General features: G+C 44.4%; 1 protein-coding gene across 1 annotated transcript in view; it reads left to right on the forward strand.

The window, feature by feature from the left end:
- KCNMA1 (potassium calcium-activated channel subfamily M alpha 1) overlaps positions 1-18304 on the forward strand; it is a 423981-nt gene that overhangs the window by 335742 nt on the left and 69935 nt on the right. Inside the window, exons 15-16 of the mRNA XM_083363343.1 lie at positions 2319-2412; positions 10735-10858. Of these exons, the coding sequence (XP_083219469.1) occupies positions 2319-2412; positions 10735-10858 (218 nt within the window). The remainder of the gene's footprint in view (positions 1-2318; positions 2413-10734; positions 10859-18304) is intronic.

Consider the following 18304-nt stretch of genomic DNA (forward strand, 5'->3'; position numbering starts at 1 on the left):
CTATCTATCTATCTATCTATCTGGAGAAGGGCGGTATACAAATTTAATAAAATACTAAAATACTAAATACTATATCATCTATCTATCTATCTATCTATCTATCTATCTATGTATCTATCATCCATCTATCTATCATCTATCTATCTATCATCTATCATCTATCTATCTATCTATCTATCATCCATCTATCTATCATCTATCTATCTATCTATCTATCTATCATCTATCTATCTATCATCTATCTATCTATCTATCTATCTATCTCTATCATCCATCTATCTATCATCTATCTATCTATCATCTATCTATCTATCTATCTATCTATCTATCATTCATCTATCTATCATCTATCTATCTATCTATCATCTATCTATCTATCTATCTATCTATCTATCTATCTATCTATCTATCTATCTATCTACACACACACACATGCACATACATAGAAATACAATTGTCCTTGACTTAACGACCGCAATTGAGCCCAAAATGTCTGTTGTTAAGTGAGACGTTTGTTAAGTGACTTTTGTCCCCGTTTTACAATCTTCCTTGCCACGATTGTTAAGGGAATCCCTGCAGTTGATAAGTTAGTAACCTGGTTGTTAAGTGAATCTGGCTTGTCCCGTTGCCTTGGCTTGTCAGGAGGTCGCAAACAGGGATCGCGTGACCCCGAGACACGGAAACGGTCATAAGTATGAGTCAGTTGCCAAGCGTCTGGATTTTTGATTACATGACCCTGATGCTGCAAAGGTCGTAGCTGTGAAAAAAATGGTCATAATTCACTTTTTTCCCCGTACTGCTGTAACTTTGAACAGTCAATAAATGAACTGTTGTAAAGTCCAGGACTTCCTATGTACATATTATTCCTACATACGTTTGCTTTATGAAATGGAGGAAATGGGTTCTACCGTTCAAAGCCAATCGTTCTAATGTTTGGTTTAGAAGGTTTTAGCTACTTTTTTCCCCCTCTCTAATTATCGTGAGAGATTTAAGCTTCTGCTCTAGATCGGCACTTGGCCGAATTTATAAATTTAGACAGAGGGAAGGACAGACTGATGGATGGAAAGATGTAAATTACAGAAAACATCCACAGAGGTTTAACATACGAGTTCCCAACTGCCACCAAAAATATCACAAAGCTATTAAAAGTGCAATTTAGATGCTGGCATTCAATTTCTCTCTATGCTCTATAGTCTGATTCTTTTGCCATGAAATCTGCTGTCTCCTCTCCTCCGTCTTCTACTCCTTTCTTTGCATTTTATTCTTCTTTCTTCCAATAATTCCTGAAATGATTGAGGGCCCTGTTTTGTTGTTATTGTTCTTAACGTACTGTTTCGTATTGGTCTCATTTCCTCTTCCCTTTGAAATATTAATTTGTTTGTTTCCTTTGAACGCAGGAGCGTTTTGCTAGACTAGACGTTTCTAATTAGCAAAAATACCGATCCATTCATAATAATCTTACAGTAATAATGGCATTGAATTAGAGCTTGTTAGGAAATGCTGGTGTCATTGTGTTGAAGGTTAACAACTGCCGTGCTGAAGAATTTTGCCAAAGGATGCAATGATAATAACAAACCACCTCAAAGCATCTGTAGTTTTTGCTAATACGGCAAACCTCACGCCCATTTTTTTTAATAAATCCTTTGCTTTGTCCATTGGCCACCCAATGGATTTCTTTCTACGAGCACATCTCATTGTTGGAACTTAGTTTTTAGCTTAATGTCCTGGTTCCGACAGATGAAACTTTCCAAAGAACTTCAAGGCATTGTTTACCTTAAAGAATCTTTATTCGAGTAGCATAACATCCGCACTAACACAATCGAAGCCAAAAACTGAATCCCACCCCCCCAACTCGGGCACCTAGTATCAAAGCACAATTCCCTCCTCCAATGAACAGTCATAAATCACATTCCCCAATTAGTTTGGAGAACCCTCCATTTCTCCAGCCCGGCCAATTCTTATCATCTCTTATTTCAATAACCTTGGTTCTCACACTAGATTCAGTATTGTTATGTCTAGCTAAACTCTCATGCTCCCCCCCCCCTATTTTCTTTTTTAAAAACAAGGCTATCAGGGATATCACTTGTTTCTCTTCTTTTCCTTGAGTTTTTCAACCCATCTCTTTTTCAGCCAGGATGGGTTTCTTTATTCAAGCTGATGAAAAGTAGCAATGATCTAAGATAGCAGGAGTGGAACAGTGTGTGTGCGTGTGTTGTGTGTGTGTGTGTGTGTGTGTTGTTGTTGTTGTTGTTGTGGCTATTTCACCTGTATCCCATGTCTGAGCTGGACATAACCTCACGAGTTCCTTGTGTTTCTAGTTGAAGACGAGCAGCTGACGAGTCTGTCGCCCAAGAAGAAGCAACGGAATGGAGGGATGAGGACGTCGCCCAATTCTTCGCCCAAATTGAGCAGGTGAGCTCCGGAGTCATTCCTATCTTTATCTCTTCTCTTCAAGACAATAATTTCGCCTCCTTCCCCCCTCCCACACACACACCCCCCTCAAAAAAAAAACCTCATAAGAAAAAAAACCCCCACAGAATCGTGGCAGGGTGTTAGAAAAAGTAAAAGACTGTTAGATGGTTTCTGAAACGCCGGAGTATTTATTCTGTCAGCTTGTCAGCAGTTAATGATAGAGCTCAAGGGGGGGAATGGGGGGGGGGAGAAAGAAAAAAAAATCTGTCATGAAAAACAGTTTGAAAACCTGTTTGAAAAATACATAGGCTTTAAAGTCTTAGCTGTCACTCAGCTTGTCCGTGTGTAGTTCTTAAACAGCAGTGGCACTAATGATAGCGCTAACCAATCCGAGAAACCCACGGGGTGAGTTTGCCTAGGGCAATTCTCTTTTTTTTTTTCCCCCTCCAAATCCCTCCGAGTGCTGTTTTCTGTACTTAAAACCGTGCGTGAGACGTATCCCCGCAATCAGAAATGAACCTGAATATTACCTTCCCTTTTGATCCTGTCGACCGAAATCAAATTTCCTCTAATTGATTTGGGGAAAAAAATAATAAAAAATCAAGAAGAGAATGGGGAGGGAGGGAGGGGCGGATGGGATAATGAATCTGGGCGCTTTCCGAAGCAAAGTTCAAAACTAACGTCGTCGTCCTGGGGCTAAAAAAAAAAATAGCATTCATTACAAAAGGCGTCGTTGTCGGTGTTGTTAAGGCGTTGTTACGGTGTTCGGAACGCTTGGTGCCCACAAGTGTTTCCGCTAGGATGGAAGTCTTAAGAGCCGAAACTCCCCGTCAGAATTTCTCAAGATGAGCTTGTAAACAGGTTACACAGAACCGGTTCTGAAAGTGTTTACTTTTTGTTCCTCTTTTCAAACTTCTTCAGTATTGATCCTGAATTGTCTTTGGGACAAAAACGTCTGTTTATAAAATCGGGGTGTCCTTATACTTGGGATTTTAAAGCCTGAATTCCTGGCGGATGACTTACCTCTCCCAATTCTGGCACTTTTACCAGTAGGAGGCATAAAACGAGATCCAGGTTTCTTACTCTCCTGCGCCTTACAATTTTGTGGTTTCAAAAAAAAAAGGCAAACCAAAAAAAAAAAAAAAAAAAGGGAGATTAAACCCAGACACTATATGGAGATTCAGACACAACGCTGTTTCCTGCTTGGTTCAAGGAACTGATGTCCCCTGAAATCTACAGCTGTCTTTCCTCAAATACACCGATTTTCATTTTCATTTCGAATTTTGACCGGAAGGGCAGGAAAAGAGAAATTGGAATCAGGGTTTTGCATCTTTCTGCTCTCTTTCTGTTGAACAACGGTTGCTGCTTTGTGTAAGTCACTCAAATATATATCCTTGCATCCTTTAACTTCCAGGTAGCTGCTCTCCGTTAATTTCTGCTCGTGTAGAAATTGGACAGAGAGAGAGAGAGAGAGAAAGAAATTTCCCCCCAGTCCTTCTGTTATCTGGTAAATATAGGGATATAAACCTGAAATAAAATAAGAAGAAGAAGAAGAAGAAGAAGGAGGAGGAGGAGGAGGAGGAGGAGGAGGAGGAGGAGGAGGAGGAGGAGGAGGAGGAGGAGGAGGAGGAAGAAGAAAAGAAGAAAGACAGAGAAGACAGACGACCTGGTATCGTTTGGAGCGAAGTGTTTGTGTCCCTATTTGCTATGTAAAGTACGCCTCATTTCTTTGATCTGGAGCCATAATAATTCTGGGGGAGTTCTACTGTTTTCATGTGCTTCAAAGCTGCGTCAATTTTTCTGCTGCTTTAGGGTGCTTCTTTATTCTACTGGCTCATGGGTACCAAGATGACAGGTCCTCAATGCAAGGTAGAGGCTTTTTCAAGTCATCGCCTTCAGCAAAACATCAAATTACCAAATACGGGCTAACACGCTTCTACGCAGATGCCTTTCCCGTAGATATATTATACCATATATATTAAATACTTTAGTGTTACACGGTACATTTTGTGTGCAATGGAAACTGATGGTTGGAGGGAGCCTTGGGGGGAACTTCCCGCAAACCACCCCCCACACACACACACACTTCCACAAGCCGAAACAGCTAGTGTGTATATCGTCTCAAGTATGGTTTTTACAGGACTTTCTGCCTGGAGGCCTTTGTAAATAAGTAATGATCAACAGATTGGCTGTGGGTTTTTGAAAAGCAGGCCTGTGTCAGTTTGCATGACGGGGAAAGGATTTTCAAAGTGGAGCCTTGCTTTCATTGCTTGCTGAAGAGGGACTCGGGGAGATAACTCATCTCAGTCTTGAGCTGTCTGCTCAGTAACCCGTCAGAACCGCTAAACCTCGCTTGGACGATGAATGAGGAGTTTAGCAAACCTGGGCCTGTTTTGTTTCCCTCCTTTCTTCATCTGCTGGACTAAGGTTTGAGTTCCAACCCCAAGCCTTTCTCTCCTCCCTTCGGTCCGTAGGAGACCATGGCCACAAGATTCAACCGCAGAATCATAGAGGGACGGACCTCGGAGGTCAGAATACAGAATAACAGAGTTGGAAGGGACCTTGGAGGTCTTCTAGTCCAACCCCCTGCTCAAGCAGGAGAACCCTACACCATTTCAGACAAGTGGCAGTCCAGTCTCTTCTTAAAAACCTCCAGTGTTGGAGCATTCACAGCTTCTGAAGGCAACTTCTGTTCCACTGGTTAATTGTCCTCTCTCTGTTGGGAAGTTTCTCCTTAATTCCAGGTTGCTTCTCTCCTTGGTTGGTTTCCACCCGTTGCTTCTTCTCCTGCCTTCAGGTGCTTTGGAGAATAGCTTGACTCCCTCTTCTTTGGGGCAGCCCCTGAGATACTGGAAGGCTGCTATCATGTCAACCCTGGTCCTTCTCTTCATTAAAAGAAATTCAGCCTCTAGATCAAGGCAGGAGACCTCATACCACCCCAGTCAAAGGATTCCAGATCACATCTTCCACAACGGGCCCTCAAAAGCAAGCGTGGGTCACCATAAAAAATGTTTACCTAAAAAAGATGCCGTATTCCAGGTGTGGCCTCACTAGGGTTTTATAAAGCGGTACTAATACTTCGCGTGATCTTGATCCTATGCCTCTGTTTATACAGCCCAGGATTGTATTAGCTTTTTTGGTAGCTGCTGCACACTTCTGGCTCATGGTCAAGCGATCGTCCACTAGGACTCCAAGGTCCCTCTCACAGTGGCTGTTTTATGAGCCAGGTCTCGCCCAATCTGTCCTTGTACCTTTGATTTTTCCTGCCTAAATGTAAAAGAGGGGGGGGTCAACTTATTTTCCAAAGCACCAGAAGTCAGGACAAGAAACGATAGGTGGAATCAAGGAGAGAATCAACCTGGAATTAAGGAGAAATTTCCCGACAGTGAGAACAATTAATCAATGGAATGGCTTGCTTTGGAAGTTGTGGGTTCTAAGAAACCTCTTGTCAGAAGTGGTATAGGGTTTCCTGCCCGAGCAGGGGCTTTCACTAGAAGACCTCCGAGGTCCCTCCCAACTCTCTCTTTCTCTTATTCTTCTGTTTTTCAATAAACTACCTGGAAAGGTTGTGACAATCCTCACGCGTACATATTGAGACAAGTCAACTCTAAAGCTGGTTTATAACAATCAACTTGAGTCAAGTTTAAAATCTAAACATAGCAACACGTTATAATTAATTGAAAACAAAAGTGGGAAGAAGCGTATCATATTGGCAAGCTTAGACCAGCGGTCCCCAATCCCTGGGCTGCCGCTTGTTCAAAAGTGGGCTGTAGGAGAGATGGAAAAGGGACGCGGTGGCTCAGTGGGTTAGGACGCTGAGCTTGTCGATCAGAAGGTCGGCAGTCTGGCGGGTCGAATCCCGAGTGCCGCGTAACAGAGTGAGCGCCTGTTCCTCGTCCTGGCTTCTGCCAACCTAGCAGTTCGAAAGCACATAAAAATGCAAGTAGAAAAATAGGGACCACTACGGTGGGAAGGTAACAGCGTTCCGTGTGCCTTTGGCATCTAGTCGTGCCGGCCACATGACCACGGAGACGTCCTCGGACAAGCGCTGGCTCTTCGGCTTTGAAACGGAGATGAGCACCGGCCCCTAGAGTTGGAAACGACTAGCACGCATGTGCGGGGAAACCTTTACCTTTACCTTTAGGAGAGATGGGCAAGTGCGTACGCATGAAGCTCCATCCATGCAAGCGGAGGCCACTTGCGCTCACACACAAAGCTCCACTCACGCGAACAGAGGGCTGAAAGGACTGTGTTGCAGACTGGGGATAGATGATGTCGTATCCTTCCCCCTCTGTTGAGAGAAGGCTGTTCAGTTTTGACAGAGATAGCCTCTTTTTAAAAGAGGGATCAAAGAAGACATCTTGAACATCCCTCCTTCAACAGAGGGGAAGGGATAAAACACCATCTCTCTCCAGTCTACAACACAAATCCTTTCAACACTTTTAAGAAGGCTCCACGCCCATTTGCACCGCTCAGATGACCCCGAGGACACAGGCAAACCTTCAAGTGGCCTCAACGACCCTCTAAAAGGATGCAGATGACCAGCTGTCTGCAAAGGAGTATAAATCCTTCCATTTCCCCACCATCCGGTCAGAGCGGAGGAAGCTTCTGGGATGAGAAGCAAAACATTTTCAAAAGAAAAGTGAGAAAGTCCAGTTGCCTGTTGGAAAAGCACCTTTGGGACACGATGCAGTAGAATGGCATACAAAATGAAAATACCCTGCAAAAATCAAGTTTAGTGTAAAAGTGGGGTGAAAAACAGATCATTTCCTGAAATGTCCACATTCCTATGAAAACAGTGTGGACATGCCATATACATTTTTGGAAAAATAAAAAAACTTACAAGGCGGGAGTGAGGTGAAGCATACTGAATTTGTTTGCATTCCTAAATTTGAAACATGGATCCCCCCAAAAAAAACCCCCCACAAAAGTGTGCTAAAGGAGATAAATGTCAAATTAGGACCAGCTTAATATTTATGGAAGGCTCCTCTCTCTGTTGTAAGTTGCTAAGTGTGACTAGCTAAGCTGAAGGTCCCTCCGTGGCCTTGTCCTTTTAATTTGACAAATTGCTTCTGCAAATCTGCTGGAAACGTGGAAATTTCATTGCTGGTTACTCTTGTAAACGTAGTGATCAGCCAGAAAATATTATTAAAATGCACGAGAGAGAAAGAGAGAGAGAGAGAGAGAGAGAGAGAGAGAGAGAGAGAGAGAGAGATTCTCCAACTTATTGCCCTTGGTGCTGAGTGGAGAGGACCACAGGAACAGCTAATGCTAGATGACAAAGGTGGGTGTATTAGTCAGAAAACATTTGCTGCATTCCATCACAGCGGCCTGACAATCTTTGCAGCCAGCCCCGGCAAAGAGGACATTGCCCGTGACAAACTGTCAGTCTGGGCTTGGTGGAGCTTTCGAGCGCCAATCACAGGAGTCGGAGAAGATGGAAGTGACAGAGGCCCACTGAGTAGACGGGGAAGCATGCCTCGGATTATGAAATATTCAGCCGGGGTGTTAAAAACTCTAAACGCTTTCTCAATTATTAGCACCACCTGCTCTGGCTGCCCGCATTGTAACACTAACCGCATGCTAATTGCCACAATTTGTTAGGGCAAGTTGGAAGCGGCAGTAGGAAAGGCAGGCGAAGTTCCCCATCGGATCCGGAAGGAAACCAGACAAAACGGTCCTTCGTCCCTCCGTTGCAAGGAGCGCATCAAAAGACGAAGCGTTGCAGCCTCCATCACCTCACCGCAGACATTTCTCTCAGAGAAGATGTTATCGGCTTGATGTGACGATAAGGGGTGTGGATCACAAAGAAACTTGTAAACCTCTTGACAGAACAAAGAGGAGGCGGTGTACATCCAACACGCGACTCCATAGGCAGGCCCCAGTAAGTGTAATTTGAGAAAGTTTCAATGTGAGTTGACTCTGGTTGAGTCAACCCACATGGAGGAGAAAGAAGCCTTCTACAGAAGAGTTCCCCAATTTCTCTGGTTTTGCGGACCAGCTGGGGGGCAAAAAGGGGATGGTTCCACATGAATCGACTTCAGACCTGGATGCAAGAATGGTCCTCCAAAGAGGTCTAGGGCAACTCAACACGGCCAATTCGTCATGGCCAACTTCCTACGGCTGACTCTCTGCTGCCAACTTGCGATGGGACAATTCGCCACGGCCTATTCACTGTGGGACAAGTCGCTATGGGGACAAGAGTTATCCCACTGTGTGTGTGCTTGGGTGTGTGTGTGTGTGTGTGTGTGTGTGTGTAAATAGATATATTCCGTTTCTTTGCAGAACACAGACTTCACAAAGATCAAGCTGTGACTCGCTTAACAACCAGAGCGAGAGCAGTCATGAAAGGGGGGGGCAAAACTCACTTAACAAATGTCTCACTTAGCCACAGAAATTTTGGGCTCAAATTGTAGTTGTAAGTCAAGGATTGCATGGAATGAGCTAAGAAAACGGATTTACTTTTGGGGAACTTTTCGTCTTGATTTTTTTCTCTCTCTCTCTCTCTCTCTTCCCATTCTGGTTTCTCAACTTAAAAAATTGCCGGTTGAATTTATTGAGGGAATTTTAAAAGGGCTGCAAAGTGACTGTTGCTCTTTAAAATATAATACGAGCTCTCCTACGGCAAGCTTGCTGGAAAATGGAATTGGTGCGTTTTCCTTGAGGCAGTCTTGCTATGACTTATTGCGCTGCATTTAGTGTGGCTCTTGAGTTTTCTTGATCATAAGCGGCGCGATCTGCTCCAAAAAACTCAGGACATTTTCAACTCCTTCTGTGCCTGAAGTTTGGTGGACGTAATTTGGGCTAGAAGAAGTACAGAAGAGCTGTGAATATATTTGGAGTTATAGATGGAGTCTCTTGGCTGATTCTCTAAAACACGTTGCTTTCTGGTTTATCTCTTTGTACAAACCTGAGGATGTTGTGATGCATTGAACGCCAGCATTGTCTTTCCTTTCAGGGTTTGCATTCAGTTTGCCCTGGGCCTTGACTAGATCTGTTGCATTTAATAATCAATCAATCAATCAATCAATCAATCAATCAATCAATCAATCAGAATAGAGCTGGAAGGGACCTTGGAGGTCTTCTAGTCCAACCCCCTGCTTAAACAGAAGACCCCATAACATTTCAGACAAATGGCTGTCCAGTCTCGTCTTGAAAACCTCCAGTGATGGAGCGCCCACAACTTCTGGAGGCAACTTCTGTTCCTCTGGTTAATTGTCCTCCCTGTTAGGAAGTTTCTCCTTAATTCCAGGTTGCTTCTCTCCTTAATTCCATCTGTTGCTTCTTGTCCTGCCTTCTGGTGTTTTGGAAAATAAATTAACCCCCTCCTCTTTGTGGCAGCCCTTCAAATGTTGGAATGCTGCTATCATGTCACCCCTAGTCCTTCTTTTCTCCAGACTGGCCAAACCCAAATCCTGTAACTTTTCTTCATATGTTTTGGTCCCCAGGCCTTTAATCCTCTTAGTTGCTCAAAACATCCCTGAAAAATCATGCATTCTGGATATGGCTCTCGGTAATCAATTTGCTATAAATGATGTAATTAAAAGCTTCAAGTTGAGAATCCAAAATCTGATTAGAGAAATTTTAAAATATTTAACACACGGTCTATTAAAGTTTCAAAAGAGTCACAAAGCAGGCAGTTGACTTCCTCCCTCTTCCCCCCCCTTATGCTGATTGATCAGGATGGGGTGTTGTTTTTTTTAATTCTTTCCCTCCATTGAATATATTGGGGCAGATGTGTTGGCTTAGTGGGTTAGGATGCTGAGCTTGTCGATCAGAAGGTCGGCAGTTTGGCGGGTCGAATCCCGAGTGCCGCGTAACAGAGTGAGCACCTGTTCCTCGTCCCAGCTTCTGCCAACCTAGCAGTTCGAAAGCACGTAAAAAATGCAAGTAGAAAAATAGGTGGGAAGGTAACAGTGTTCCGTATGCCTTTGGCGTCTAGTCATGCCGGCCACATGACCACGGAGACGTCCTCGGACAAGCGCTGGCTCTTCGGCTTTGAAACGGAGATGAGCACCGGCCCCTAGAGTCGGAAACGACTAGCACACATGTGCGGGGAAACCTTTACCTTTACCTTTTTATTGAATATATTAATATAAGCTCTTGTAGTATTTAATTGGGGGGGGAAGGGATATGTATTTTAAGATGAAAGAAAACCAGCTACAATTGTTCCTGTCCGTCAAAACAAGCAAGTGACACTGCAAACTGATCCCACATTTTCCTCGTTTCTTGAATGTGGGTATGGCAAAGCATAGTTGATGCTTTTCTTGTTGCGATGATTTTGGCTGATATTAATCCCGCCGTGTTTGTTTTCTTGCTCAGACACGATCCTTTATTAATCCCCGGCAACGAACAAGTTGACAACATGGACTGCAACGTCAAAAAATATGACTCCACGGGAATGTTTCATTGGTGTCCAGCAAAGGAGATTGACAAAGTTATTTTGGTGAGTATCAGAAGAAAAGGAAGCATGGCGATTTCATACTGTACGGTCAGATTGAGTTGTATTAAATTTCCTCCGACTCTTTTGTGTTCCTGACTTTGAACAGGACTAGTTCAGCGTGCAAAGAATCCACACCAGTGAGAAAGCTGCCGATTATTACACTTCCTGTGACTTTCTGGCCCTTTTCATGATTGTCCAGGGTTTTAACGAGTGTGAGACTCATTAAGGTTCACTCTTCTGTGTTTAGTGTCTACAAGAAAGCTGTGTGGACGGTAGTTTCAGGGATTCGGTGGCAATTTGACCGACTCATTGAGCTAACTCTCCGAAACAAATTTGACAGGTGATTCGAACTAGCTAATCTGATGCCACTGGGTTGAATTCAGACTTTTTTTTTTTTTTGCAAAAGCATAGCAACAGATTTTCGACAATTGAATGAAACCAGTAGGACAGTGGACAGTCCCACGCAGATTCCACGTGACTTTGCTATAAGCATGATTTTCGTGATTATCCACTACTATTTAATTCTTTTTAATTTTTGTATCCTGTATTTTTTATATGTGCCCTGTTCACCGCCCTGAGTCTTTCGGGAGAAGGGCGGTATACAAATATAATAAATAATAATAATAATAATTCCCCTGGAAGAGTGAGAGCTGATTTTCAGCTTCTGCTTTCAGGTTTAACAGGGGGGAAAAAACAACCCTGATTTGTAAGTAACCGTAGAACGTAGAGCATAAATCATAGGCCTGAGAGGGACCTCAGAGGTCTTCTAGTCCACCCTTGGTCCAAAGCAGGAGATTCCAGGCAAATGTCGATGGAGATTCTCAGTCATCCAGGTTATAATTGTCCCAAAGATGCTTTTTTTTTCCTTTCCACGAGGCAACCGGACGTTCTTCTTTTTCTTCGAAGACGTTTCGCTTGTCACCCCAGAAGCTTCTTCAGCTCTGAGCGGATGGTGGCCAATGGAAGGATTGATACTCCTGCAAATCCTTCCGTTCCCCGCCATCCAGTCAGAGCTGAAGAAGCTCCTTTGGATGAGAAGCGAAACGTCTTCAAAGAAAAAACAAGGAAGTCCAGTTGCCTCCTGAAAAAAAAAAGCTCCTTTGGGATTCTTGGCAAATTGGTTGTCCAGTCTAATTTTGGAAATCTCCCACCATGGAGCACCCACAATTCCAAGAGGCAGACGATCCCGTTGCTTAATTGTCCTCACTGTCATAAAATGTCTCTTTACTTCTGAGTTGGATCTTTGTAACAAGCTTCCACCCCTTACTTCTTGTCCTGCTCTCTGGAGAATACTTCAGTCTCCTCTTCTCTGTGACAGCCCCTCAATTACTAGAAGACAATTATCACACACACACAGACCCTCTAACCCTTCTCTTTGATAGGCTGGCCAGGGGTAGGCAACCTTGGCTCTTTTATGACTCGTGGACTTCAACTCCCAGAATTCCTGAGCCAGCCACTCTGAGGGGAAAGGGAGAGGTTTCCAAGCTGAGCCATGCTGGCTCAGGAATTCTGGGAGTTGAAGTCCACGAGTCATAAAAGAGGCAAGGTTGCCTGCCCTTGGCCTAGGCCTAGGCCGCTTTATGACTCGTGGACTTCAACTCCCAGAATTCCTGAGCCAGCCACTCTGAGGGGAAAGGGAGAGGTTTCCAAGCTGAGCCATGCTGGCTCAGGAATTCTGGGAGTTGAAGTCCACGAGTCATAAAAGAGCCAAGGTTGCCTGCCCCTGGCCTAGGCCTAGGCCGCTTTATGACTCGTGGACTTCAACTCCCAGAATTCCTGAGCCAGCCACTCTGAGGGGAAAGGGAGAGGTTTCCAAGCTGAGCCATGCTGGCTCAGGAATTCTGGGAGTTGAAGTCCACGAGTCATAAAAGAGCCAAGGTTGCCTACCCCTGGCCTAGGCCTAGGCCGCTTTATGACTCGTGGACTTCAACTCCCAGAATTCCTGAGCCAGCCACTCTGAGGGGAAAGGGAGAGGTTTCCAAGCTGAGCCATGCTGGCTCAGGAATTCTGGGAGTTGAAGTCCACGAGTCATAAAAGAGCCAAGGTTGCCTACCCCTGGCCTAGGCCTAGGCCGCTTTATGACTCGTGGACTTCAACTCCCAGAATTCCTGAGCCAGCCACTCTGAGGGGAAAGGGAGAGGTTTCCAAGCTGAGCCATGCTGGCTCAGGAATTCTGGGAGTTGAAGTCCACCAGTCATAAAAGAGCCAAGGTTGCCTACCCCCTGGTAGACACACCTAGCTCCATCATTTGATTTAGCACCCAGGCCCCTTGTTGCTCTTCTCTGCACACCTGTAGAGTTTCAGCAACTTTTCTCTGTCATGGTGAGCAGAAGCGGGTGTGTCTAGTGCGGAATAAAGTGGTATTATCAATTTTTATTGTGTGATCTTGATGCTATCCCTCTGAGATTATGGATATGGACTTATGGATGGCCAGGCCCAAATTTAGAGGTCAACCTTTTAAGATACCTTGCCTGTCTCTGGTACAGAACCTAGGATACTCGTATTATGTGTAACATGTAGCCCTCGCATCTCTTGTTAGTCAGGCTTACAGTTTCTCCCAAGCAAGCCTCCACATAAATACTTGAAGAACATGATTTTTCCCCCTTTTTGCAACTTGAAATTTTATTACTATCCAATACAGCTGATCAGATTCATTTCCGTCGTTCTTCTTTTCATACTTCCTAGGGTCTCCGTGTCTTTTCTGGATTGTGGTGACCAGAACTGTACAGAGTATTCCAAGTGTACAATATCCCACAACTGTATCCAAACTTAATTAACCCTGAAGGTCCAAACTGATAGTTAGAAACTATTCAATGGCGCCGTTTGGTTTCTTGATGAATGCCTGCATCCCCGTCATTTGTCCGAGGATAAATTCACAGGATCATTAATTTCCCCATATATGTCACTTGCAATTAATGCGCTCTTAACTACCCTATCGCTGTGATGGAGCAGCTTTCAAATCATTAAAGCCCCACTCAACACGAGCATTTAGAACGTGATATATGAGTGAGCGGATACCCTTGACCAATATTAACCCTTTATTGCTGTCAGAAGTCTTGTGTTATCACCAGAGATGTGTGTGCATGTGCTTTGTGCTACTGTCCCAAAGGCACTTTTTCAGGAGGCAACTGGACTTCCTTTGTTTTTCTTTGAAGACGTTTCGCTTCTCATCCAAGAAGCTTCTTCAGCTCTGACTGGATGGTGGGGAACGGAAGGATTTCTACTCCTTGCAGTCAGCTGGTTGTTTTTATTATTTTAGAGAGTCATTGAGGTCACTTGGAGGTTCATCTGTGTCCTCAGAGTCACCTGAGTGGTGCAAATGGGTGTGGAGCCTCCTTGGAGCTGCTGAAAGGACTTGTGTTGTAGACTGGAGATGGATGATGTTGTATCCCTCCCCCTCTGTTGAGACAGGGCTGTTCGATTTTGACACAGATGGCCTCTTTGACCCCTCTTTCAAACCAGCGGTCCTCTCTGTCCAAAATGTGGAAGTATTCAATCAGAGAGGTCCACAGGGAGGGGATCATAAATTCGGCATAGTAACCACAAGTACATGAATCAGGACATAAAAATGTAGGAAGCTTAGAAGTAGCAGCTGATTTTCCAAAAGCTGTGACTTTCCAGCCAAAAATGTTCCTCAGAACAAAAAAAAAAATGTTTATAGAATGTGTGTCTCTCTCTCTGTGTGTCCATATATGCATTCATTCATTCATTCATTCATTCATTCATTCATTCATTCATTCATTCATTATAGGTTCTTTCGAACCATCAACTGGTTCCTTGTAGTTTCAGCAAAGCAGTCTGACTTTTTTTCAAGATTCAGAATAACAGAGTTGAAAGGGACCTTGGAGGTCATCTAGTCCAACCCCCTGCTCAGGCAGGAAACCTTATACCATTTCAGGCAAATGGCTGTCCAGTCTCTTCTTAAAAACTTCCGGTGTTGGAGCATTCACAGCTTCTGGAGGCAGGTTGTTCCACTGGTTAATTGTTCTAACTGCCAGCAAATTCTTCCTTAGTTCTAGGTTGTTTCTCTCCCTAATTAGTTTCCACCCGTTGCTTCTTGTCCTGCCTTCAGGTGCTTTGGAGAACAGCTTGACTGCTCTCTTCTTTCTACACAAGCCAAAATAAAAATCTCTCATTCTTTAATGAATCCTTTCATCAACATTCCTATGACTGTTAACATGCGGCATCTATTTTCGAGCTTGGGTGGAAAGCTTAAAAAAAAAGGTCTCTCCCATTTGTTTATCTTCTCTTTGCACTTGTCCTAGCATTAAATATTTCTGCTAAAAAAACAAACAAACCAACCCTTAATTTTCCCACCTTTTTCAAGGCCAATCTAGGTAGGGCCAGAGAACGTGGTGCTTCCCAAAAAAAAAAAAAAAAAACCCTAGCACTTTTCTCTTGCGTTCTATCCCCTTTTTTTGGGTTCAAATTTTTTTTTTATTTTATTTTATTTATTTTAATTCCATTTATATCCCGCCCTTCTCCGAAGACTCAGGGCGGCTTACAAGCTTAGCAGTAAATTACGTTTTAATGTGCTGTACAGTAGCGACCTATCTCTCTCTTTTTTGCTTTAATTATCCAGTGATTGAGAGGTATTTTTATTTCGCGTTTATCCAAAGATGCCATCCAGAGCAAGGTTTCTCTGAAGTGTAAAAGGTTTTGCGTTGGGTTTCGGAGAGTTCTCTTTGGGTTGGGGACAGCCGTCAAGCTGACTCGACTAATCTAATCTAATTACCTCGTTACTTCTTTCTTCGTTAGGTCTGGGGAAAGTTTGCGGCGCACAAACAACGCCACATGTCACAGCTAACGCTGCGGCTGTGTGTGTGATACCGAATCCCGTTGGACTTTGCCTTTATTTAGTCTCTCTGTGTGTGTCTGTATGTGTGGATTTTGTTTCAGAGGTTGATTTGTCGAGATTTCCCTGCACTGCTGAGTAACACAACACTGACAGCTCTGGTTTAGTCTAACGATCATATGGCAGAACCCTGTTCCTCCCTTTCTCAGGGGACTTTGTATAATAACCATGACATTGTCTGGAATTGCAGTATTGGCATTTAAGCGATCAATAAACCAGCCGGTTCCACTGAGTAAATTGTTAAGAATGTGATTCAAAATGGTTCAAATTGATATGCATGCCACAGTGTTCATTAGCCCACTGGGGACACGTTTTCCATACGTTGTTAAATAACCGAGGGCGACAGATGTCAGCTAGAATATTTTAAGTATATTTTAAACAGAGACGACGCTTAATGACCTTAATGTTCCACTTCACGAAGTTTGCACGGTTAAAAAAAAAGTGACATTAGAAGAACCCTTTTTGTCTGCTTATGATTGAGGATCCGTTTACTAGATTTGCCACTGTGTGGGTGCTTGTGTGTGCAGTGTGTTTGTGTGTACACACACACACACACACACACACACAGAGAGAGAGAGAGAGAGAGAGAGAGAGAGAGAGAGAGAAGCGGTGAATGCTCCAACACTGGAGGTTTTTAAGAAGAGACTGGACAGCCATTTGTCTGAAATGGTTCAGGGTTTCCTGCTTGAACAGGGGGTTGACTAGAAGACCTCCAAGGTCCCTTCCATCATCATCATTATCATCATCATCATTATTGAAGGAAGGAAGAGGGAGGGAGGAAGGAAGGAAGGAAGTACTTCATAGCAAAATATGCAAACTGCACTTGGAATAGTCACATTTTTAAGCATTTCTATAAGCAACCTAAAGGACGCGGTGGCTCAGTGGGTTAGGACGCTGAGCTTGTTGATCAGAAGGTCGGCAGTTTGGCGGGTCGAATCCCGAGTGCGGCGTAGCAGAGTGAGCGCCTGTTACTCATCCCAGCTTCTGCCAACCTAGCAGTTCGAAAGCACGTAAAAAATGCAAGTAGAAAAATAGGGACCACTCTGTTCTGAACCAGCCCTCTTCTGGCCTTGTAATAAGGCAAACCCCTATTCAGAAAGAAGAGACTGGAGAGCGTCCAAGGCTAAAAGGCATCTGCCAAGATTTATTACGCAGTTAACAAAAACACTAGAGCTTGTCTTCTCAAGCGGAAAAGTTGCTTTCAGCAACCAGCCCCTCCCCAAACACTCCTTTTATAGAGAGCTCAGGGCGTGGTCTCCCTGTGCCTCCTCCCGAGGAGTCCCGCAGTCTTTCTTTGTTTGTTCCTGCTCGACTGCCTCCTGCGTCGGGCGTCCTTGAACAGGGCCAGCTGTGGGTCATCTTCCTCCGCACTCTCGGGCTCACGCAGCTGAGAAGAGGTCCCCGGCTGAGGGCTCTGCAAAGCCTCCAAACCATCATCAGCCGGTTCGTTTCCCTCCTCCCCCTCATCTGAGTCATCCGATACATCGGAGCCGGCTGTCGGACCCACAGGCTGGCCCTGAGTCACAACACACTCCGGTGGGAAGGTAACAGCGTTCTGTGCGCCTTTGGCGTCTAGTCATGCCGGCCACATGACCACGGAGACGTCCTCGGACAAGCGCTGGCTCTTCAGCTTTGAAACGGAGATGAGCACTGGCCCCTGGAGTCGGAAACGACTAGCACGCATGTGCGGGGGAACCTTTACCTTTATAAGCAACCTGCCTCCTTAAGGCGATTTTGTAACACCAGGTCTGCAAATTGCAAATGATGGCTGTTGGATCCTATCAGCTTCACCTCTCTTAAACAGAGAAGTAGTGGCTCTCCGCCTTAATTGCATTCCTTTAATCTCCTAGTAGGAAGAGAGTGGCTCAGGAAGGCCACGTTTGAGACCCAGAGCTGCTGCAGGGCATTGTTGAGTTCTCGTCCTTCACTCCAGCTCCTGCTGAGGACATGAAAGGAACCCCCAAATGGGCATCCCCCCACCCCCCCCGGGCAACGGTGATGTCACTGACTAATCCTTTCCACCCAGAAGTGCCTGAGTGCTTCTGATACGAGTGCCAAAAACCAAAAAGCTCATTGTTTGTTCCAGTCAATAGTCTTTCCAAAAGAAATTTGACTTTAGGAAGGGGATTCAGATTTGCAAGATTTGGTTAGTTCAGCCATATAACACCGAAGTTTTTAACTTCATAAACCTTGAAGGGGTTTACTAACACACGTTGGCCTGAAAATAATTCCACCAGAGTTATAATATTACAAGCTGACTTGTGCGTTTCCCTTTTATCAGTAGATTTTTCTCATAAAAGATACCCCTGTCCAGTCGATCAATCAGGATAGAGCTGGAAGGGACCTTGGAGGTCATCTAGTCCAGCCCCCTGCTCAGGCAGGAAAACCTATACCGTTTCAGACAAATGGCTGTCCAGTCTCTTCTTAAAAACCTCCAGCGATGAAGCATCCACGATTTCTGGGGACAAGATATTCCACTGGTTAATTATCTGGTGCTTTGGAGAATAATTTCTTTGTGGCAGCCCCTGAGATACTGGAAAACTGCTATTATGTCGCCCCAGTCCTTCTTTTCTCTAGACTGGCCAACCCCAAAT

This window comes from Vipera ursinii (genome assembly GCF_947247035.1).
Source record: "Vipera ursinii genome assembly, chromosome: 5".
Classification (NCBI taxonomy): Eukaryota; Metazoa; Chordata; class Lepidosauria; order Squamata; family Viperidae; genus Vipera; species Vipera ursinii.